We start from the raw sequence: 25,623 nt of genomic DNA on the forward strand, positions 1-25,623 counted from the left end.
TTCTGAAGTGGATGAGGTTCGGAGTGGCTCTTACTCCGGTGGTTTGGACACAAGTGGCGTAGCCAGACCCTACTTACACGTGACCAGTGTCCCATTGCACAGTGGCGTCAGAGGCTGATAGGCACCACTTATTGTGGACAAGCGCTGCAACTTCAGCGGTGCGCGCGGGTTCTTCTCGAGCCTCGGCTGTCCTGAAACAGTTATTTTCGCTTCCGCTTGCGGCCGCTGGGCGATGCTTACTCTCGCACTGCTTAACGCGATAGCGTCAAGGGGCTCGTGAGGCGGAAAAGCCGGCGTCGTCGTTGTCACCGTCGCCACTGCACTGCCGTTGCTGCCGGGGCTCCTTCGCTTCGTTAATGCGGCAAAAACCTTGCGCAAGCTTTCCAGGACCGCTATGAGTATGACGTCACCGTTCGTCATTGAGGAAGAGGCGTCGAAAGTTTTCATTGCGCAAGGCGGCCGCTGCGGAGCGATGCCGTCGTGTGCATGGTATAAAAATCGGGCGCTATCAAGCGTCTTCAAAGGTATTTTGTATATTTCCGATAAACGGAGCTGCATGCCTACCTCAAACTCCTTTTTTTAACACTTTTCCCCTTACATCTCCTTTCCATTAATTTCCATCCTCCATCTCAAGTATCTTTTATGTCAAGAGGTGCGCTACAAGGAAAAAGAGTGTTAGCGCCACGCGAAGTTCAGGCTGATTTTTAAAATGTCAGAGTCAGCCTTGCGGTTAGAGATATGGAACATAAAAAAGCGTTTTGGAAAAGTTGTTAGGCTGGCACGTTGTACAGTGATCAAATGGCGTTGTTGTAATTTTGGAGTCGTTGAATTTTTGTTGAAAAGCTGCGCTCAAATCTCTCATTACCGACCATCGTAATCGTAAATCAATTTTTTAAATGTAAGAGATACTTATGCAGTTCATTGGTTTTATAATGTGGAGTACGTTGACGTTGTTTTCGTGGCAATAGCACGTTCAGCCACGCCATTTAATGAATGTGCAACATCGGAGCACCAACTTAATATTCGAACTCATCTTTTTCGATATCTCGAACCACGCTGCGGATTCCAAAATTTAAAAAGTCAGCTCAAAAATCAAAATAGTTAATTAGTAGAGCTTAATTTTTAATGGTCTTCTAACTGTACTGAATCACGTAAACCATGTCCGGCTGGCCGAAAAATCAACCTTAACGTACTGCACTACCGTAACTTTCATTTATTTTAAAATAAAGAACTGTAATGAGTAATTTAAACGAAACGTTATACGTATGCTAGCGTAACTTCCACAGAAGTCCACACGTCGAAAACATACCGCTGCATAGCGGCCTGTCAGCGATACCTGGGCAATGAGGGGACAAATAATTCTGCCCGAAGTAAGCCGCTGCGGTGGCTCAGTGGTTATGGTGCTCGGCTGCTCACCCGAAAGACGCGGGTTCGATCCCGGCCGCGTTGGTCGAATCTCCATGGAGGCGAAACTCTCTAGAGGCCCGTGCACTGTGCGATGTCAGTGCACGTTAAAGATCCCCAGGTGGTCGAAATTTCCGGAGCCCTTCACTACGGCGTCCCTCCTATCCTGAGTCGCTTTGGGACGTTAAACCCCATAAACCAAAACCGATTCTGTCCGAAGTGACATAAAAAAAATAAGGACATTAATAGGCTCGTTTCCGGCGAGCATTATAACAGATTGTGCGAGTTCTTAACGTTCGCAGTCCCACATACAGTCCCTCTAGTAAGCGGTTGCCTTTAGGCGCCCTCCAGCCTACTGCGCTTTCATGAGAACCAGCTTGTACCGGGGCAGTGTAGGCCTGGCCCATGTGGTAAAATCTTGAAACTGCGCAAAGGGAAGTGAAGCATAAGAAAAGATTGGTCCATTGGCTTCGGGAGGTCAGCCTAGACCAGTGACAACTAAAATCAGGTTGCGGCCAGATAATGGCACTGAAAGAAGTCGCAACATATTTAAACTCCCTACCAGCAGTGGCATAGGAATAACCATAGTGTTACATTTAAACTTTCCAACCGGCGAATTTTTGTCTCACGCGAGTCAAATGTATCATTTTCTCGACTGACACGCGTGTACTATGTCACGTTGTAGTGACGGCAGTTCAGCGGTCAGGAAGACACCAACCAGTCTTGGAAACGAAGCTCTTTATTTGGGCTGACTTGCGCCCACAAAAGAACTGAATCACTCGGCGGCGGCGTAAGCAACAAACGTGCTCGTCGGTCGTCGAACTACGAATGTCCGCCGCTCGCGGCATCGCTCAATTTAAAGCCGGCAAGGAAACTTCCAGATAACAGGTCAAGATCGTCTACGGTAATCTGGAAAAACCTAGATGCAGCCTTTCATGGCTGCGAACAATCGAGATTAGTCTGGTCGCTTCTCGCGCCACGAACAAAAGTGATAACGACCCTTTCCTGCTGCCTTGAGCGTGAACGAACACACACTGCAATGATACGTGGCATTACCCCCCTTCCAAAGAAGCATCGTCTCGATGCTTGAAAATGAGAATAAACACGGACAATGAAAACTTCCAGTCCTTTAGCGTTCATAATATGGCTTCAGGCGTACGACATGTACGACTTCCGGGCGTGTGCGGCGTCGCTGAGATGCTGTCGTGCTGTCGGGGATGACTTCGTAGTCGAGGTCACCGATGCGACGGAGAACCTTGTACGGGCCAAAGTAGCGTCGCAGCAACTTTTCACTCAATCCACGGCGGCGAACTGGCGTCCATATCCAAACACGATCACCTGGCTTGTAATGCGTGTCTCGTCGGCGCAGATTGTAGCGTCGGGCGTCGGTGTGCTGCTGGTCTTGAATGCGAAGCCGCGCAAGTCTTCGGGCTTCCTCGGCGCGATGAAGGTAGGCGGCGACGTCGAGGTTGTCTTCGTCAGAAACGTGCGGGCAGAATGGAGTCCCACGTCTTGTGTTCGGCGTCGATGTACATGGAGAGCGTGTCTGCGATGGTCTTGTTCAGACGCTCTGTGAGTCCGTTGGTTTGTGGATGATAGGCAGTTGTCCTCCGATGGCTTGTCTGGCTGTAGTTTAAAATGGCTTGCGTCAGCTCCGCTGTAAATGCCGTCCCTCTGTCGGTGATGAGCACTTCGGGGGCGCCGTGTCGCAGGAGAATTTGCTCGACAAAAAATTTTGCGACTTCTGTTGCGGTACCATTAGGCAACGCTTTTGCTTCGGCGTATCGGGTCATGTAGTCGGTGGCCACGATGATCCACTTGTTACCTGATGATGAAGTCGGAAAGGGGCCGAGGAGGTCCATTCCTATTTGCTGAAAGGGCTTAGTTGCAGGTGGTATGGGGTTCAGGAGTCCGGCTGGTCTAGTCGGAGGCGTTTTGCGTCGCTGACACTCACGGCACGTTTTCACGTAATGGGAAACGTCGGTAGCTAGCCGCGGCCAATAGTACTTCTCCTGGATGCGGTGCAACGTGCGAGCAATCCCGAGATGCCCTGCAGTCGGCTCATCATGACATGCCTGCATAATTTCTTGCCTAAGATTCTTGGGCACGACAAGAAGATGTACTGTCCTGTTGGGCGCGAAGTTCTTCTTCAGGAGGACATTATTGTGAAGGACGAAGGACGACAGTTGCCGCTTGAACCCTCGGGGAGGCGATGCGGTCTTGCCTTTCAGATAATCAACTAGGCTTTGCAAGTCAGGATCCGAGTGCTGCTGCTGCGCGAAACTGCTGGCGCTTACCGGTCCTAAGAAAGCGTCGTCGTCTTCCTCTTCGGGTGCTGCGTCGACAGGGGCTCGTGACAAGCAGTCTGCATCGGAATGCTTGCGGCCAGATTTATACACTACAGTTATGTCGAATTCTTGAAGACGCAGGCTCCAACGAGCAAGGCGGCCGGAGGGATCTTTCAAATTGGCCAGCCAGCAGAGAGCATGGTGATCGCTCACAACCTTGAATGGTCGTCCGTATAGGTAGGGGCGAAATTTCGACGTGGCCCAAATAATGGCGAGACATTCTTTCTCTGTCGTCGAATAGTTGGCTTCTGCTCTCGACAGTGAACGGCTAGCGTACGCGATAACTTTCTCCTCTCTGCCATTTTTCTGAACGAGGACCGCTCCTAAGCCCACACTGCTTGCATCGGTATGAACTTCGGTTTCGGCGTTTTCATCAAAGTGCCCGAGCACAGGAGGGGACTGTAAGCGGCGCTTCAGTTCGTTGAAAGCTTCCTCTTGCGGCCTTTCCCATTTAAAAGGCACGTCAGCCTTGGTAAGTTGGGTCAAAGGTTCAGCGATGCGCGAAAAGTTCTTGACAAATCGTCGGTAATAAGCGCACAATCCAAGGAATCTGCGTATAGCTTTCTTGTCATTAGGCTGTGGAAACTCTGCGATCGCAGCCGTCTTCTGGGGGTCTGGGCGAACTCCATCCTTGCTTACGACGTGACCAAGGAACAGCAGCTCCTCGTAGGCGAAGTGGCACTTCTCTGGTTTCAGTGTCAGGCCTGAAGACTTGATCGTTTCCAGCACTATCCGAAGCCTTCTGAGGTGGTCTTCAAAGTTTGAGGAGAAGACAACAACGTCATCTAAGTAGACGAGGCAAATCTGCCACTTCAAGCCTGCGAGCACCGTATCCATTACTCGCTGGAACGTCGCTGGTGCAGAGCAGAGGCCGAATGGCATCACCTTGAACTCGAAGAGTCCGTCTGGCGTGATGAACGCAGTCTTCTCGCGATCTCTTTCGTCGACTTCAATTTGCCAGTAGCCGCTCTTCAGGTCCATCGATGAGAAGTACTTAGCGTTGCATAGCCGATCCAGTGTGTCGACGATGCGGGGGAGGGGGTAGACATCCTTCTTCGTAATGCTGTTCAGGCGGCGGTAATCGACGCAGAAGCGAAGGGTGCCGTCTTTCTTTTTCACTAGGACAACTGGTGCTGCCCAAGTAGCACAATGTGGGCTATCATGTGCGGGCCCTAGTGGGCCCGATGAGGGCAATGTTTGTCGGGCCAACGCAGGCTCTGCAACTCGGGCCCCGGTAGGCCCAAAGAGGGCAGCCCACCAAGCTACCCCATTGGTCCCACTTTGGACCGATCGGGGCAGCCCAAGTGAGGCACGTCTGAATCGGTCCAACAGCGAAAGTAGGTGGGCTGCCTACATCGGCAGCCTAAACGGGTCCCTCAACAGATTGATGTGGGCTGCCTATATTGGCAGCCTAAGTCGGTCCTACAGCAGGTTGATGTGGGCAGCCTATGCAGGTTTCCTCAATGGGGCCCACAGCAGGTTGATGTGGGCTGCCTACATCGGCAGCCTAAGTCGGTCCTACAGCAGGTTGATGTGGGCAGCCTATGTAGGTTTCCTCAATGGGGCCCACAGCAGGTTCAGGTGGGCTGCCTTAAAGGGATCCACAACGGGCTATCTTGGGCAGCCACTACTGTTTCTTAGGTTGGCTTAAGCCCCTGAACAGGGACAGGCAAGTGGTGGCAATGATATTCAGATAAACTGTAATAGTTAACTGGAATGTCAGATTCTGTGAGCAAGTGACGTATTTTGCTATGCCACTTCAGCCCACAGATGAGGTACACAAAGCCATCAAAATGCAAATTAACATATTTTATTTCAAGAAAAAAAGAAACACTGTCTGCAGGACATCCTACTGTGCTACTTCATCCTGGCCCTGCGGCCGCCATCCCGGTCCCGGGCCCCTCTCAAATACCCGGCGATGCGGTTATTGATTACTGCCACATCCGCATCCGGAATCCGGCGCTGGACAGCAGCTGAAATCACATAAATCTCATTTATGACACAATCGATTCAGACAGCTGGAAGAGCACTCATCTTATTAGCATTTGAAAAGAATGCCCCAATGCATCAAAACAGCTATGCAGCTGCCAATAGCAAAATGTACTTTTATTTTCAAGGTATAAAACTTCATTGGCACTTAACATCTAAACAAAGAAGGTTATGCCAGAATATTTTTGAATATTTGCGAGATACTAAGACCTACCAAACTAAACATCACACTAATAGGTTCGTTCAATTCACCTATTGAACGAACCTAATACATTTATCGCACTGTATCAGTACAATTTGCTCTTGATGCACTCAAACTGTAGACTGCCAGTACACATGTAAGCATAACGCCCGAAGTCAGGCACAAGGACTAAAAATGGGGTCAGTTACATATAAAATTAGTGTAAAACAGAAACATACCAACAATCACATTGTACAGCCTTAGGTCCTTGAGTCAGGCACAAGGACTAAAAATGTGGTCAGTTACATATAAAATTAGTGTAAAACAGAAACATACCAACAATCACATTGTACAGCCTTAGGTCCTTGAAGGCTGGCTTGTCTCTTCGCCCCTCCAAGGTGTATTCCAGGGCCACTGGTGTTTTGATGAACGTCTTCATTATGAGGCGTGTAGCCTCATCCGGAGTCGTTCCGCCAATCAAACCAAGCTTTTTCGTCTGAAAGAAAAATTACAAGAATTACCTTGCTAGCTGCACAATTGATGCAGCAGGAGTCCCTTGTACTTTTTTCGGTTTTGGCATGTAAAGATGCTTTGCAATAACAACTCTGCTAACACTAATATGACTCAATGACATTAAGAAATGACAATAGGATATTACTATATTTGCTAGGATGCAATGATGATGAAGGCTCCTGGCAACAATCAGGCCAATAAAACTGCTGCTCTCCACTCCACCTTCAGCAAACATCACTGCATCGAAGTGCAGTTGAAACCTCAGCAATGAAAGCCCTCAAGAATGAAATTCCAGCGGCAACAAAGAATCTGGCAGCCCTGGTGAACGCCCATAGAGATCATTACATTTGCCGCCTCTCAACAGCGAGCGTTCTTTTTGTTCCGCATTAACAAAAACTTCAGAAGCGATCAATATTTTTTTGGCACATGAGCCAGTTGGGAATACAGAAGTACCAGATTTGCACAAGCAAACTAGCCAACAGGCACTGGTGAAGGCATTGTTTTTACATTAAATTGGTAAAATAAAAATGATGCAGACAGCTATGCATTTTGTATGCTGAAAACAGTGTTTTGCTAGCCCATCTGTTGGAAACAATGTAGGCATGATGCATCCATCGCGACAGTACCCCAGCTACCGGCTGCAAACAATGCCCGCTGCCACTGAAGGGAGTCTGAGGACGCAAGATAGTGACCTCACTGTCCACCATATGCATGCTACGACTGACCACGTCTTGCTGACATCAATATATCTGGTATCGTTATAAGTGGACTGCACTGTAATGCAGGTGACAACCCAACATATAAAGCACTGGTTTAATCAAGCTGTATGGTCGTGCCTTCTTAACCTAGGAGTAGTATGCTTGACTCGACATCCTAGAGAACTGGAAGGTTGATTCTTATTCCGATTGTATCTTTCCACCTCACATGAACAACCCGAACTGGCAGCTCCCCGCAACTTTCTGATATCATGCGGTCCCGTTAAGTTGAACAAACCAGTTGCACAAAAAAATCATTGGCCAGCCATGCAAGCTACCAGCTTCCAGCACCTTGCAAGTGATTTCTAGCTCACAATGCCAACGACAAATTTTGCAACAACGCCAGCTTGTCTTCATGGCTACCACAGGGAGCTTACCAGAAAGGTTCGTTTGTCGGGATCTGCAAGCTCCTCCTCGATTTCTTTGAGTACCTCAACAGAGGTTGCCGGCCCGATTTCTTTGCATGGGTCTTCACTATACGCAGCTGCGTAGTTTCCTTTCAGCTCCTTAATGTCAGCCCGGATTTCCATTAGTAGCTGTACAACCCGGTGGATCATGCCTGGGGAAAATCACATGAAGTGCAAAAATGAAACATTCATCTTTACTAAATATCATCATCAGCCTGACTACCCATTGCAGGGCAAAGGACTCTCCCATATCCTTCCAATTAACCTGGCCATGTGTCAGCTCATCCACTTCGATTCCTGCAAACTGGCTAATCCCACCTAGACACCTGGTTTCCTGCTGTCTCCTACACATGCCTTATCTTGCAACCTACTTCGCTACCTTTAACCGTCAACTACATTCCCTGCCTCTTTCTTTTGACTAGCCTATTATTAACCTGCATTTGTTCACTGACCCGCTCTGCTCTCTTCCTTACTTACATTACATCTACAGTGAAATCTCGTTACTACGAACACATTAACGAATTTTTCAAATTAACGAATTTTTTAAGAATCCCCGGCAGATTTGCTGTTTTCAATGTAAAACTATTTCAGAATTACGAATTTCAAAATAGCGTATATTTCAGAATAACAAACGTATTTTATTTCTTCTTCTAGAATTTTGGAATATCAGTATTACGAATTCGGCTAAAATTAACAGCGCCGCAGCTTGCAACTGTCGCGTGAAACAGAAACTGCCGTTTCTGTGTGTATGGTCCGTGGGCCGTAGCTATCATCATCAGCACATCTAGTACCAGCTCCTAGCGCCACCATGAAGCTATGGTTTATTACGCAGTAGCCAGCAGGCCTAGCTGCCTGCGTTTTTTTTCCTGTGTTGTGTGTCGTACGCGGGTCGGTCGTTCGTGTGTTCGTGCGTGCGGGACGGTATTTTTTTTGCCACAGATTATCTTATGGCGAAGTTTGTGCGATATTGGCGATGATATTAGCCAGCGAAATGCCAAGAAGATATGAACACAGCTGCTTTCCCTGCAAGAAATCGACGCAGGGAAAAAGCGATTCGGCCTCTACAGACAGCTAGCATTGCCCCATCGAATGCCGCGATCATTATGAAAGACCAAGACAAGATTTTCAAACTTCAGGGAGCATTGAAGATGGGGTCATAGAGAACTCTGACGTTTCTGGTTTTTTTTTGCATATGGACAAAGTCCGTATTTTCATCGCTCAGTGCAAATACGCATGCGATGAGGTGTTCCGGAAAGTGGAAGGTGTATGTGCTGTAGTGGTGTAATGTAGTGCGCGGTCGTGTTTGCTGCACGCGGCAGAAGATGGTTGGTTTAGTTGGTTTATGGGGGTTTAACGTCCCAAAGCGACTAAGGCTATGAGAGACGCCGTAGTGAAGGGCTCCGGAAATTTCGACCACCTGGGGTTCTTTAACGTACACTGACATCGCACAGCACACGGGCCCCTAGAATTTCTCCTCCAAAGAAATTCAGCCGCCGCGGCCGGGATCGAACCCGCGTCTTTCGGGTCAGCAGCCGAGCACCATAGCCACTGAGCCACTGCGGCGGCACACGCGGCAGAGGAAAATAATGGATTTCTTCAAATAAATCAGCTTTGGAGTTAGTGCAACATTTTCACTTGAGGTTTTGCTGGTCTACACACGTGCCCACTGCCAAGGTACGTCATTTTCATACCTACGTTTGACCACTGGCTTATAATCGCAGATTTTTCATTGCAACGATATATTAAAATAAATAATTTTGTGCGGTCCCGCAGAATTCGTCATATCGAGATTTGACTGTACTGTATTTACTCGACGCTAAGTAACCTTTTTCTCGATAGCAGTGATTAAAGTGAGGGAGGAGATAAAAAAATCTACCCCCCTTTTTTTGCATCAATATCTTGCCAAGATGGATGCAAGCAGTAACAATTCATTTGGCAAAAAAATTTAGCAAACATCTTCCTAAAACGCAATTGCACTGCGCTTGAATACTATGACAGCCCTCTTCAAACTTATCTGACTTTCGTTATGGATGCCGAACAGCTGACATTAAATAAGGCAAATGTGGGCCCACAGCACCTGCAAAGCCTGCTGACATAGCCAAATGGCTGCCATTACGAGGTCCATGTGGCAACACGCTGAAAGAGCACTAGGGGTCATTTTCAGCCGGCTTCTGCCATCCTGCGCCACTAGCTGTCATGTAGTGCCGGAGCGCAGCAACACAAGTGGATACCGCGCCGTGGACACTGCACGAACTCGGGTCTCAGACTCCAGTTCGATTGAGTGAGCAAGCATGCTAGAAGCCTTGTCTACGTTCTTTTCCTCTCAAAAAAGGGGGTGCTTAGATTCACATGCAAACTTTCTGTCCAAATTTTCTTTTGCCAAGTTGGGAGGGGGTGCTTAGAATCGTGAAAGTATGGTATTTACAAAAACACACACAAACTCCTTTTCAAATCATAAACTAAACAGTTTTCAAGGACCCACAAATTCCAAGGTTATCAAGGATCTCAACAACAGCTTTTTAGTTAAATTCCATGTATTTCAAGGATGCAAATGAGTGCTGATTAAATCATTGTAAGAGGATACAAGAGTACTTACGTTGGTTTGCGACACACCGTGGGTCTTCACAGTGTCGACCTGCAAAATTGAACCAAACTTTTTTAAAAGTGTCAAGCGATAATTCAGAGAGCTGCCAACTTTAGTTCAGGTTTTCAGTAGAAGAGTAAATGAGATATCAAGGAAGTTTAAAACATTATGGTTGAAGCACAGATCATAGGTTTTCTAAGTTGCCCTTCCAGCAGTTTCACTGACCTAGTTGAATGTTACAGGCTTCAGCGGCGTTTACATAGTATACTCTTATAGTCGGCTACAGCTCGAAAAAAATGGTGGATTTTACTCCCTAAAGAACCCTTCTGCAACCAATGGCACTGAGAGATTCTAAAGTATAATCCCCTTAGACCTGATAGAGACAATGCAGGGTGTGGCAGATGAAGGAAGGTTCACCATGCCTTCACCACCTTCACCTCCATCTGCAGTTATTTTATCGTGCCAAAAGTATGCGTTCGCCAAGTACTATTGGCTCATTGTTCAGTGCAGCCTCCTCCCACCCGATACTGGCACTTGTGAGAGGACACCACCACTAATGTGTCACACCATGAAGGACGCAGGGGTTGAAAATAGGAAACAATGGTCACTGTTCCACGCTTCTTATCAAAAAGCAACCATTGGTCAGTCTTTTACAAAATAAATATATCCTCCGATATCAAATTAGTGAGCTTTTACTGTATATGGTAAAAAAACGGCACTGGCCATCGTTGCTGCTGCTGTGCAAGGTATACCAAGGAATATTTAATATTAGGCACTCTTCACTGCCAAAAATGCACTGTAATTAAGTGAAAAGAGCTTGTCAGCCTTCCACTTTGTTCAATCTATCTGAATGTATATTGTGAATGAATCTCCAGAAAATGAAGCTGTGGGCCCCATGCAGAAGCACACGGGGCAGCACTCGCGGTGAACAGGCACCGCCACGATTGGGCACCGGAGTTTTTCAAGGATAGACGCGGCCACCTGGGCAGGTCGCCCGCCTGAAAAAGGCGGCTGTAGGAAAGTAATTGGGGTCTGCACAGCGGAACATTGACAGTTTGGGCTAGCTGGAGTGACATAGCGAAGCATGAACAATGCAGGCACCACAAGGCGCAAGACTGAGAGACACTGATAAGCCCTGTCTGCCTGCTGGGCATTTATTTCTAGGCTGAAAACATGAAAATGGAAGAAGACAGAAGGAAAAGCACGCGCAGTTTGGAAAGGCCAAGCAAAATAACAAAGAGGAGGGGATAAAAAACATGATAACAAGGTAGGAAATTTAAAAAAAATTGTGAACCCTCCTCCTTCCACATGCGGTGCAGTTTCACAGAAAGCCAGCCTCAAATTCTTCGTGTGGGACTGGCTAAGGAAAAAATAAAAATAAAGGAACACTGCGGGGGATTTAGCGGCGGAGAAGGATGGAACAAGTGTGGGAAAAGAATAGGAGTGAATGAAGTAAGAGCCAATAAAGGAGAAAAAGGCATGAAAAAAGAATAAACAAACATGATCGCAATGCGCAAAACCTGAAGACCCAAAAACGATTACTGGGGCTTGGCAAGCCACAGGCAGCTGTTATTAAGCAGAAGACTTTTGATAAGCTTTGGCTATCTTTATGGTGAGGCAGTTGGCACTTTTCTCGATGATAAAGGAAAGGATGGCAGATTCACACTGATCACTCTGTCCATGCAATGCTCATGCACACGGTCGCTGATACAACAACCCAGCTATGAGCATGGAAAACTTCCATTAGAGCACAGCACAAAAAGTGATCTACGGTTTCTAATACACATGCATTTTTCCTTTGTCAGGTAGGTCATAAAGCTCTCAAAGCTTATTGCAGGCCCATTGCTCAATGCTTTTCAAGTGGTGAGAAAAGTCATGAAAGGATGTAGATGCCTACTTTTCCTTTTCATTGAAAGAAAGTCCTACCTCAAATCCGAACTTTAATGCTAGTTCTTTGACCGTACTTCCAAGTCTTCTGCCACCAAATTAAGCTAGGATGGGGAATGTAACAGGTGGCAGCGAGCCACTCGACCTCCTGTTTGGAGTAGGATGTTGTGTAAAGAATGCTGATTTATTCAGAGCACCCACGAATAAGTAAGGACAAAGAAAACTGCCCAGAAGGAAAGTGGCGGCAGCACATGGAAGGGAAAAAGGAGTGAGCTAGAGGGAAGAAAAAATATTGAAAGCAAAAAAAAAAAGTAACCAAGACAAATTTGCAAAACGAAGCGCAAAAAACGCAAACAGTAAATATGCAGTAAAAGCGCTACATTTTCATTAGTTATCTCTGCACTGCACCGGTCCTCATGCAAGCTACAGTAGACAAGGAAATATAGACCACAGGATAGATTAAATAAAGATTACGCAATGATCAACTGTGTCCACGAGCGCGGCCCACAGGGTGCACATGGTGGTCCTAGTACATGCGCATTCCTTTTGTTGGGCATGGCAATTGGCTCCAGATATTGCAGATGCCTATGAGTTGCCAGATTTCTTCCTTTCTTTCTTTTTTTTTGATGTGAGAAAGACTGCGAACGCAGGAAAAGGGAGTGTGCCCTCTATTGGGAAGGACGCCGTGTGGAAAATCTGGAAGCAGCAGATCCAGACATGATTGCCAGCTCACTGCTCGTTGGATGGCAGCTATCCAAGCTTCGCGTCACTTTGCTTCATAAATCTTATTTCGGGTGTCAAAAGCACTCTATCAGGCAAGTGAAAATGTATGAAACCAAACGACCAAAAAAACTGCAACCCAGGAATTCATTTGTGACCTTATAATGCCACGAATACAAGGAACGAACGGCGAATATGAACCACGCACAGCAGAACCGCAGCGTCTCCACAGTGCGGCTGGGCACACCCTTCCCGAACAGACCTCCCTTCCCGCCTCGAGGGGTGCACGCATTGCGGCGCGAGTTGCTCCTGCACAGTGCCCATTAGCAGAGCTAGGAAGATTAAAAAGCATGCCAGATTTGAGAGCTACATTCAAATATTCATTGGAAGGGGTTATTACGACATGATATTATATATATTTCAAATGATAAGTTATTCAGCACCTGTGACAGTTCTCAATGCTGACCAATGTATAATTAAATGACATCAACATCCAGAAACCCAACAGGTCCTCACTTTCGTCGTGCAGACTGTGTGCGCTGGGGACATCCATAGTCCGCACTACATCCCGGACAGCCTCATGACGGACTTCACTACTGGTGATGCTTGTCGTAGGCATGGGTGAAGCTCGGTCCCTGGGGCCACCAGCTGAAAGGACCTCTGCACTACTCTCGTGTGCATACTCTGCTAAGTCTGCAAAGAATGGTAGTAAAAAGCAAGAAATGGTTTCACCAGTACAAAAAGCACAGTGCAAGGGTGCTAAAGAGCTTTTTAAAAAAAATGAGGTCAGAACATAAAGATCATGTACCGTCTTTGCCAAAAGTAACCAGGCTGCATGTTTTGCTTCTCGCTTGTATTCCAAAGCCCACATGGATTCCCAGAAGGTAACAACTTGTTTAGAAGTGAGGACAGGATCTCGCCTTTACTTTCCATAGATTTAATGCTTCATAAGTGGTATGAAGTCTGTACCACCCAACTCAGAAGCGAAGCACGCAGCCTGGTTACTTTTGGCAAAGACGGTACAAATCGGCCAAAACTGTATGCAATATCATTAAATGGGCCCTAAATCACCTGTGCTTGGGTTATAATATACCTCACTTGCTTAATCGTGTTGTAATAAACATTAGAGCAAAATACTACACCTCTACCTGGAGAACACAGCCCACAATCGCATTCTAAGTTTGAAAGGCTCTCTCCTTTGACTTTTGCATTCACTCTTTCTCTCTGTGCAACACTACTATGTATCGACGGCTTTTAATGGCTACTTGTCAGCTGCAAGCATGCATCACATATCTATTGCACATGAGAAGTAGTAATACTAATTTTCAGTTAGCACAAAAGAAAATTATGGATGTTTAGTACATGAGAATGTTTTTTTAAAGATTTCCATTTTGCACTTCCGCTCTCGCGCTGGCGGCTCAAGTGGCCTTCGCCACTTTTGCATTTCTAACACGAAATCATACACAAGGTTAACACCTGGAATGTTTGGCACAGGAATAAGAGCCACAGCCAAAAACTGCATGCATGAAGCAGATGACCACCATGCCTGGCCACGCTAGAACAGAAGTTCCTGTTTGCAGAGACAACTAAAAAAGCAAACGCACAAAACCACCAAAGGTGGGCACGGGACCCAAGGAAGAGCTCCAGCCATTGCGCATGCCAAAAACATCAAAAGGAGGAATGCCACGAAGGCACGGAATTTCAAACTTTGATTGCAAACAACTTCGCTTCTAAACATTGCTTGGAAAAAAAATTTGCTGGAATTGTATAGTGAAACAGTATAAACTAGCTGTTTAGAGCTCCTTCAACTCTTGAAAAATGTGTGCCCACAGCCCTGCCCACACAGCAGTTGTGGCTGCTGCATGCATTTGGGCATTACAGCCATGACATTAGAACTTCGGTCCAGTGTGCCGCTGGTAAAGCTTTTCTCATGGAAGAACATGCTGCTAAAGTGGCCCTTGAGCCCCTGCCACCCGTACAGCATAATTCAAGAACACCGCAACTGACACATCACCTGCAAGCTCTGCCATGGAAGTTATATGCGTTGCAAAACAGAATATAAAAATACCCTCTTCCAAAGCCACAAATGACTATGTTACTAGCTTATTCATTGGCGAGTAAATAGTACAGCACAAGGTTGTGCAGACCACCGGCGTAAGCCCCCCACATTATTTAGATTCACACTGCTTTTAGTAAGCTTGTTGACCGAGCCGAGAAAAGTGGAAACTGTTGCAGCCTATCGTAGGCTCAGTTGAATGGCAGATGCACAGGAGTGACTGTGACTGCCAGAGCTGCAGAAACAAGAGACCACAGTGCTGAATTCATGCAGCTGGTGTTTGCTGCCCTCTGCTGCCACCGCACATTACGTGTAAACGAGGAAGAGTGACAGTATATTCCTAATCATTGATTTCAATGGTCCTACAAATGTAATTGTCAAAAAATACTTTCATTGATTGCATATGGGTCCATTTCCATCCATCAGCAGAATTTTGAACTAGACAGACTCTTTTGTGTCCCTTCAATTAACACATCATTTAGAACCTTTCTTTGAGACATTCAGTGCATGTTAGTGTTTTCATACGTTTGTGATGTTATGAGTGTATGAAACGCATTGTGACTGGCCACAGTGAATTTTAGTTTGCTATTTTTGTAGTTTTAAAACAGTCCCACTTTGTATAGCGAAAAACACTTGTGCACATGTAAAGAGACGCCAAAAAATGTGATGTTCATAAAACCCCAGGAGTTGCATATTAATATTGTACTTCACCATGTAAAAGAAAGAGAAGTGCACTTACCGTCCTCAACCCGAGGCATGCGAAGCTGTAAATCTGGAACTGAAACAAATACCCAAATGCAATATTACCTCTCAGCACAATCTTAACCGCGATTAGCTCCTTTCGGAGCCCTGCAAGGCCTGTGAGCAAATCTCAACCCTCACAGTATAATGCAGTACAGTTGAACCTCAATATAATGAAGGCGTACATTCGGGAAAAACTTCTTTAAATCGCAGACGTTGTTGCATCGTTTTTTTGTCTTTCAGTGGTACAAATGGTATTGCACATCTCTAGAAGCTTCCTATTCCACTTTATTTTGCCTACGTGGTTAATACAAGCCATTTTAGAAAAAAACACTATGCCAAACGAGCACCGAGAGTAGTTCAGTAAAGCTGTAACTCAAAATCGCTTATCTCAAAATCTCACAATGTTCAGATTTTCAGCAGAGCCGAGCAGCTCCCAACTGGCACTGTTCATTTATATGCAACCCTTGACATATTTTGTGACCAAATTGAAAACATCTCCAAATCTTTATTGGTGGATAGAGGTGTAAATGTCAGCACCGAAAATTATCACAAGCTGATGCAGTGACTGCCACGGGGCTGGCGCTCTCACCAAATACAAAACCAAGCAGCGCTGCAGCAGACCATTACTTGTGTCACGCCAACCTGAGACATGTCACATGCCCTTGCAGGACAGTGAAAATGAGATGCTCTTACTAACCAATTGCATGCTCTTACTGTAGAAGGCATCCATCCAGACACACAGCGCACCTTTCCTTTCCTCAAAATCGGCCAATTTTCATTTTGGGGAAGACACACTTTGGCCACATCTATGTGTCTCTCAATGCTAAACAGAGAAGCAAACCATGCCAAACCATGACAAACAGTGCTCTCACAGTCTTAATTGGTTTAATTGGAATTAAAGGCCAATTAATCTTTTTATTTGTGCACTTTCAGGAACAAAGCATTAACTTAACTTCACATAACAACAGTTTAAATCCTAATGGTGAACTCACCGTGCCTTTTTGGTGACGGAAAATCTTCACATGAGCTGCCAGACTCAATGTGCGAAGTCTGCTCCGCGATTTCCATTTTTCTTTTGGCATCAGCGTGTCTGTTTTGTAAAAGAATTAAGGTGACTAAACCAGGTGCACAGGGTACTGGGCACAGCTTCACCAGCTGCATAGACTAGAGCGACATAAGCTATACATGCAAGATAAAACAATATTACAAGAAAACATTTACACACAGGTCATCTCTCATAACTGGTCATCTGCAAATTTAAATTTTTGTGCAAGCCTTAACTAGGAGCAAATTTTTAGCAGTACTCAAATCTCACCGAACCTTTAAATGTCTTGCATGTATTTGTGGAGAAATATGTCAACCAGATAAACCAACATTGTAAATTTTATCCTGTGTGCTTTACGATATGCTGCCACCATTTTTTGCTGCTTGTGCTAGTCAGAAAATCAATAAGCTTAGTTTCTTGCCAAAACAGGCAAGTAAGTATTAATGTAGCGAGGTTTAGGACAGTAAGTATAAGTATATTGTGAATAAAGGAGCTGCTCATACCTGCATAACCCAGCACCCTGCAGGGACACCGTTGCCAATCAGGGCCAGGCTTCAGCATATTGCGGGCCATCTGCTCCACAGCATGAGGCCCAGTGCCTTTTGGGGGCCACATGCACCTTGTTGTGCTTTTGCTCAGCCAGCGAACTGGCACTGCCCCGACGGAGTCCTTCTCATTTGTGAACAAAACCACACAGTACATGCGGTCGTGTCGCGCCCGCTTTCTTTTCCTGTGCAGAGAGTAAACAAAGGCATAAAATTTTGCGAGCACTTCATTGTGTCTTGAATGTGATATGCCCATCCTTAACTTAGACCAGCTATAACATAAATATGCAGACAATTTAAGCCAGACTTCTGCTTAATTTGTGCCATTGCATCAATGAGCAGAGGAAAGTTGAACCCAAAGACCCATTACACCACATCTGCTACATCTCAAACACCACAGATACGCTTATGGGAGCTGAAAGTTTAGTGGCTGGCAAAGCACATTTTTACATTCACAGCAGCTTGGGTTCATTACGGCATGCATCACAGTCATTAAAAAAGAAAAAAGAAGTGGTAGCCAGTACCATGCTGACATTCCTAGAACCATATGTTTAAGGGGGACGCGACCTTTGAAAATCAAAAAATCGTGAAAAAGTCGAATTTTGGAAGATTATATATTCCGGTAGTATGTCTTATAAACTACCCTTCCTGTAGTTATCAATGCCCAACTCGGCGCAGAAATACTCGAAATTAATTATATAACAAGCGGCGGCGGCCGCGGAGCAGCGAGCAAGCGCCGAAAATTCCCAAACTTCGCGCGCGCGCCATTCCTCTCCCGCCGAACTGAGCGCCGCCTCTTGGTCTTGTTTTGTTTGTGAATTCTTGCGCTTTCTTCTGCCATCCTCAATGGCGGCGAAGGCGTGTACATTTGAAAGATGTGGCCTATAAGACTGTCAAAAACGCGTCAGCCCGCGCAAGTCAAGGGGATTTGACCAATTTGACTACCGATCGAAGAGGCGCGGCACCTATGCGCACGCCTTGGTTTGTTTTCGCTAGGTTCGCATTTCAGTACAGACGCCAAGTAATATTCAACAAAGCGCCCACAAGTCTAAAACGCACCCTACATAAAGACAGTCGAAGGTTTGATTCAATTCAATTAGCAGCCCTATTTGTAAGCTTAAAGTAGCCCATGTCTGATCATACCAGCCGAATCACTCAGAGCACCGCTCGTACTACTGCTCATTCTTACAAAAAAATCCGAGCTGGAGCTCAAATTCGGCGAAGCTGCCAAAATCCACCCGGAGAAAACATCAACGCACAAGCCCAGCAGTTGCATTCTGCCGACGTCGAGGCAGCGCGCGAAGTGGTGCTAGTCGTGTGTGCTTGCCCATTTGGCAAGCATCCACTAACTGCAGGCGCATTCCAAATAGATGGCAATTTCAGCTGGGGAAAGCGAAAAAAATGTTTGCAGCCAATAATGCACATTTTATTTTGCTCGAACCTGTACGTAGCTGCGCAAACAAAGCATTCGCGGGCAGCAGTAACAGCCTTTCATTTCAACACGTGGAACGGGTGCCATCGACTTGAACTGCAGAGAAGCTCGAACAAGTTAGATTTTAGTAGGACAAGAAGAGTACTTACCGGTCGTTCAAATGGCGATCCATAATGCAGAGCACGTTGGCTGTCGACGGCAAACGCGGGAACGCGTAATGCAGCACACGACTGTCTACGACGCAGCGCACGCTGACTCTCGACGGCAAAAAAAGGCGGGAATGCCGCGTTGGCTTTGGTGGATTTGGCTTTGGCGAGATGAGGGAGGGGATGAGGAGGTGCTGCGAGGGTACAGTTGCGAGGTGATGATGATGATGATTATCTATTCACCATTCCCTGTGTCGGGTGTCGGTATGTGTCGGCGCCCACCCGTTTTAAGAGCGTAATCCATCGGACGCAACCGCTGCTGCCGATTCGATTTTGGCTCACTTTTGCTGCTTGTGAGCTTCTCGGAAAAGGGCTAGGTTTTCGATGGTCGATGGGTAACCCAGCGCAGCGCCTCCTCTGACATCAATAAACACAAACAAAACAGCAGACGTTGAAGGATGGATGGATAGGAGCGCCCCCTTTGAAACGGGGTGGTGGCAATTGCCACCAAACTCAACTTTTCTTTCTTTTTTATTTTTTTTTGTTTAGTGTGTTGGCAATTCTTATTAAGAATCGCCGTCATCTTTACCTACAGTTTCCTACAATTCTAACCTTATGCCACATCTCTGCTTTTCAGCCACCAATCCTCCAATCGCTTTTTGCTGACTTCCACTGCAGATTTATTTACATGACCATTGTTATCTTTAAACCCTAGGGCCTACCTAGGGTTCAACCCTAGGGTTGAAGCCAAACAGTTGAAAGCGTCCTCTTGCGACCGAAACATTCATTACTAGTATTTTTTTTTTAACGTGCAGACGCGTACTGGGAAGACAATGGTCGTATTGTTTTTTAACATGCAACAAGCAAAAAAAAAAAAACTAAGCAAACTAGACCCTCCAGGTGCCACCTAAATAGTGTTCTGCAACTTTATCGTAATCGTCTTGGAAAATTTTCCCACCGGTCGAGGCGGGAAAATTTCCCAAGATGGCTACGATAAAGTTGCAGAGCACTGTGTGTACATATCGCTTCTCGCCGCACTGCACGCCACGAACAATAGAGAATGGACTCTTTCGTACGATAAATGCCAGCAAATTACGGGACGTTACTCCGTGTGTCGCCTTGGCACTTTTAGTTGACCGCGAAAACACACTCGTTTTTTTTTATTCGGAAACCAAAGCTATAGTCATGTTGCGCCGGGACTTTAACCAGTTATTTTGCTCCTGTGTTGAACTGTGTTGAACACTGAGCCAGGATAACACATTAAAAACTACTAGTTGCATTTTGCGTTAAGTTTTGTGTTGATATCTTGCTCCTGGTCAAATGTTTTAGGGGAATCCCCCAAGGTGGAGTAGATTTGTAATAAGGGAGTAATTACTCATTGGCATCCACCCGAGCGCAGCCATACGGCTACAAAGGAAAGCTATACAGCTTTCTCAGAAACTTCGTAGTTAAAGAAAAATTCGTCCTGGTCCGGGGTTCGAACCCCAGGACCACCGCTACACCGGAGCAGTCGCTCTACCAATTGAGCTAACCAGGACGGCAAGCTTGGTAGGGCGAGATCGAATTGATCAATGACTCGAAGTGGGAACAGTGTTGGTCAAATGTTTTTAGGGGAATCCCCCAAGGTGAAGTAGATTTGTAATAAGGGAGTAATTACTCATTGGCATCCACCCGAGCGCAGCCATACGGCTACAAAGGAAAGCTATACAGCTTTCTCAGAAACTTCGTAGTTAAAGAAAAATTCGTCCTGGTCCGGGGTTCGAACCCAGGACCACCGCTACACCGGAGCAGTCGCTCTACCAATTGAGCTAACCAGGACGGCAAAACATTTGACCAACACTGTTCCCACTTCGAGTTATTGATCAATTCGATCTCGCCCTACCATAAGCTTGCCGTCCTGGTTAGCTCAATTGGTAAAGCGACTGCTCCGGTGTAGCGGTGGTCCTGGGTTCGAACCCCGGACCAGGACGAATTTTTCTTTAACTACGAAGTTTCTGAGAAAGCTGTATAGCTTTCCTTTGTACCCGTATGGCTGCGCTCGGGTGGTTGCCAATGAGTAATTACTCCCTTATTATATATCTTGCTCCTCCGTGGTCTCTACGGCTACAGTTGCCTGTTACCATCGCCCGGTCTTTTCCACCGCCTGAAATGGTTCTGGTGAATCGAAGGCGGCTCAAATTATGGTTGCCGTGCATAGTTCTATTCTCTTTCGGTCCCCTTTCTTTCCTCATCCCCACATCTCATCCTCTAGCTCTCACATATCTAATCTTTTCCTCACCTCACATCTCACGTACTATACCTTAATTAATAGGGTCCTAGGTCAGGGTCAGCAAACCGTCGTGGCAATACTACCTTTTTAAGCATGGCTGGGCCACTGCAATGAATGCTTAATGAAACATTATTACTGTTGTTGTTATTATTGTTAATTAAGAGTGATGACGTACGTTCGTCGTTTTAGCGGGCACATACACGCATGTGGACGACTGTGCACAATATACCTCGGCAATGTCGAGAATGCCCGCGCTCGGCTCACTAACAAAATTTTGGTCAGCTTGCCGGCTCCCTCAAATCTAATCTAATATATATTCACACATGCTCGGGATTACCGAAATTGCGAACTCACTCAATTAGACTCACAATTAATTAACTCACTCGATCTGCCTCACGATTCATCCAGTCATCGTTGCGATTCGATTCGATGCGATTATACGACTTTTTTTGATTGATTCAGGCAAGTAACTCAGACAGATGTAGCATGAAACAATTCTGCCGACCAAATTCGATTTCTGTGCCAAATTTGAGCTCGAACAATACGCCCGTTTAGCTGGGAGAAGCATTCTACGGCGTGCGTTTATTTCCGCAACACGCCAAAGGGTTATCATTGTGTGAAAGTGCACAAAAAGTGTGCGGGTTTGAGCATATGACTTGAACATATAGTGATAGAGCGAAAGCTGTGAGTCCTGATAGCCTCTTTAACACCCGCTTTTCGATATCAGCGTTTTTTTTTTCGTAATTTCTATTTAAAGTAGCTTTTAGAGAAATGAAGGCCTCATACTTTTGAGTATGAGGTCTTCAATCCAATCCAATTCAATCCAATCCCCAACCGTAGTTTTACTATAGTTTTATTGTGTTGCTGTTGTTTATCTGTTTTGTCTTTTGCGTGGTGTCTCATCTCTAGTGTGTGATAAAGTGTTTTCAGTGCGCGGTATAGTGCATCGCCCTGTTTTGTACAGTATTTTAGTGAGTGTTTAGTGTGTGTACTGAGTGCACTGCAGTGCGCCGTGACTGACATCGCAGACGGGTGGTTGTGTTGGTGGCCGGAGTTCACAAGCTGGTTTAAGCCTTTGCGGCTGCAGAGCATGCGGAAATCATGAGTAAGTGGGAAAAATACCGGCGATTGCAGCGAGAGGTCACTGACTTTTTTCGTGACATTTCACATGACGAAAATGGATCAGAAACATCCACTATGCGCGAGGCTACCGGGCGTGACATTGAACCGGCTGACCGTTCAGGCGCACGCGTAGACTTCCAGAGAAGTCCATATCTGGCAGAGCAGTCTGCTCAGGAATATGACTTTGAAAGTTCTGGCTCAGTAAGCACCTCTGAGAATTTCTCCGAAGACTGTGACGAAGAACGTGCCTTGGTCGCTGAAGAGCTCAGTGATTCGGATGCTGTCACTGACGCTTCTGGCCCAGAAGCAAGTGGTTCACGTGTTAACGTTCGTGATGAACTGAGGGAAATTGCTCTCAAACACTCGTTGACGCACTCGGCCATCAATGATCTCTGCTCGCTTTTCCAGAGGCTTGGTCATCCAATGCCAAGTGACGCAAGGACTCTGCTGAAAACAGAGAGAAAAGCAAATGTGCGAGGAAATGTCGTATATTTTGGCTTGAAGCCACAAATTGAAAATCGCGTGAGATTAGGCCTCCGCCCTCAACAGAGCCCCAGCATTGAACTTCATGTAAATATAGATGGCCTTCCTATCTTCAAAAGTTCTTCTGACAGCTTTTGGGTTGTGCTTTGTCGTGTATCAAATTGTGTACAGAACAGACCATTTGTCGTTGCTGTTCACTGTGACAAAAAAAAAAACAACTAGCATTGAGGACTTTCTGCAGCCCTTTATTGATGAAATGAAGGACCTAGAGGTGTCAGGGATAGCTGTTCATGGAACACATTATAGCATCTCGGTAACTGCCATAATATGCGATGCACCAGCTAGGTCATATGTCAAGTGCATAAAAGGACACATGGGATTTTACGGTTGCGATCGCTGCAGTCAAAAAGGTGAACGAGTTGACCGTCGGCAGACGTTTCCGATATGCGCTGCCTTTCAGCACAGAACCGATGGTTCATTTCGAGCTATGACAGACCCTGGCCACCACCATGGAGTGAGTCCACTTACTGAACTCCGCATTGACATTGTAAAACAGTTTCCTGTTGACTATATGCATTCAGTGTGTTTAGGAGTTGTCCGCAAGCTCTTGCACACATGGATCTCAGGACCATTGCCCCACCGTCTTGGAGCACAACAAAGAAGAATTTTGAGTGCAAAATTGGAGGCGAGTAAGCTGCCTACTGAATTTGCTCGGCAACCAAGGTCTCTCGACGAGCTGGAGAGGTGGAAGGCCGTTGAATTTAGGGCATTCTTGCTTTACACTGGTCCTGTTTTGTTGCGTGACCTGCTGCAAAAAGACTGCTACCAGCACTTCCTCTGTTTACATGTTGCCATGCGCATTTTGCTGCACCAAGTGCTGTGCATTGAAATGAACAACTACGCTTCACGGCTCCTTCAGTACTTTGCTCAGCAAGCGGCCTCACTTTATGGTCCACAGTTCTTAGTTTATAATGTGCATATGATGTGCCACATTGCAGATGATTGCCTTTTGTATGGCCCACTGGACAGAGTGAGTGCATTTCCCTTCGAGAACAGTTTGGGCCAGTTAAAAGCACTTCTGAGAACAAGCAGCAAGCCACTTGAACAGGTCAGTCGCAGGCTCTCTGAGCTGGCCCATTCCTCAGTAGGACCCCCACAGTGTGTGCTGGCAACAGATGTCTCATCACTGAAAACTGGTGTTGAGAAAGACTCATGCTGTCTGCTGAAAAACGATCACATTGTAAGTGTGACAGAAGTAACACCCGAGTTCATCTTTGGCCATCAACACATTCAGGTTGGAAGTTTTTACACGATCCCCACACCTTCTGAAAAGCTGCAGATTTTTCGTACTGAAGGAGTGTCGCGGGAACTGAAGAAGTGGCCTGCAGAATTTTTCTCTTCTAAATGTGTGAAATTTCCATGGAAATCAGGTTTTGTAGTGTTTCCTCTCATTCACCATGGTTAAAAAATTAGGGGTGCCTAAGTTTGCACGTTATATGGTTCCTCTGAGACAAAAAGTGTTATTGAATAATGATTGGCGTGGGGTTCTTCCATAATTGCAGGGCATTCAGTGCAACACAGACTAGCTCAGCAGTTAACTCTCTTAGAATGGTTCTGGTTTGGTTTATGGTGTTTAATGTCCCAAAGCGACTCGGGCTGACAGATGCCGTTGTGGAGGTCTACGGAGTAATTTCGACCACCTAGGGTTCTTTAACGCGCACTGACATCGCACAGCACACAGGCGCCTTGCTTTTCGCATTTATCGAAAAGCAACCGCCACAGCCGGGATTCGATCGCACATCCTCGGGCACAGTAGCCGAGCGGCATAACCACTGCACTACCACGGCGGGGTAAAACTCAGTACTTTTAAATATGCAAAGAACATAAAGCAAGCCTACTAAAGAAAGATATTGCAACGGATATTCACAGAAGACGATGAGAAGGAAGTGCCTGACTGGAGTGCGCGCGCTAGTGTTCGGTGTCTCCTGTGTTGTTCGCTCTGCGCTCCGGTCGCCCTTGCTTGTGACTAACCTTTCGGGCAACGTAACATCTTTGGTGGAGCGTGTCGGGTATCGTCCCCAGTACCACGGAGCTCCGAAGCGGTCGTCAAACCGGCGCTACTACCATCATGGCCCCACCCAGCGAGTCGCCGACCACTTCTGCTGCTCCTTTCGTGGTCATGGCTTCGTCCCGTGACCCCGGTACTTTTTCGGGAAACGACGGCACCGATGTCGATGACTGGTTAAGCCTTTACGAAAGAGTAAGCGCATATAACCGGTGGGATCAAACGATAATGCTTGCTAACGTCATTTTCTATCTGAATGGAACGGCGAGGGTGTGGTTTGAAACCAACGAAGAAGAACTTACCAGTTGGGATATATTCAAAGAGAAATTGCGAGCACTCTTCGGAAGACCTGACGATAGGCAGACCACTGCGAAAAAACAGCTTGCTTCTCGTGCGCAGTCGTCGACGGAAAGTTACGTGGCCTATATACAGGACGTATTGGCACTTTGCCACAAAGTCGATGCCACCATGACCGAGTCCGACAAGGTGGGCCACGTGCTGAAAGGCATTGCTGACGATGCCTTTCATCTGCTCGTTTGCAAAGACTACACAACTGTTGACAGCATTATCAAGGAGTGCCATCGATTTGAACAAGTCAAAAGCCGTCGCATTTCTCAACAGTTTTCCCGACTTCCAAACACAGCCGCTACATCTTCTTGCCAGGACCAACGACTTCAAACTCAAGTGCCCTCAGAGTCTCCTCCTGTCACCGACACAGTGACAAGTATTGTTCACCGTGAACTCGAAGCCCTAGCCCCTGTGGTAACATCATCGACCACACCACCTGCCTTCCGTGTCGCTTATTCAGGCTGTCGTGCGGCAAGAACTCGCCCACCTCAACCTCCCTCCGGCTTTGTGCGCCATCGGAAACTCGTCCCCACAGCAACCACCTCCAGTCCCTTTCCGTCCCACCTATTATTCACCACGG

The 25,623-nt window shown here is 46.4% G+C and overlaps 1 protein-coding gene across 1 annotated transcript; it reads right to left on the minus strand.

Annotated features, from left to right (window-relative positions):
• Positions 1-5,609: 5,609 nt before the first annotated feature.
• LOC149355222 (uncharacterized) lies at positions 5,610-16,668 on the minus strand. The gene is made up of 7 exons (XM_089576091.1): positions 16,581-16,668; positions 15,584-15,622; positions 13,305-13,481; positions 10,194-10,232; positions 7,568-7,749; positions 6,259-6,418; positions 5,610-5,725 (listed from the first exon to the last, which is right to left on the minus strand). Exons 1-7 carry the CDS (start codon positions 16,654-16,656, stop codon positions 5,610-5,612), a joined length of 789 nt encoding a protein of 262 aa, XP_089432217.1. The 5' UTR covers positions 16,657-16,668.
• Positions 16,669-25,623: the final 8,955 nt, after the last annotated feature.

The sequence above is a fragment of the Amblyomma mixtum genome, chromosome 3 (assembly GCF_055824585.1).
Source record: "Amblyomma mixtum isolate Tamu chromosome 3, ASM5582458v1, whole genome shotgun sequence".
Lineage (NCBI taxonomy): Eukaryota > Metazoa > Arthropoda > Arachnida > Ixodida > Ixodidae > Amblyomma > Amblyomma mixtum.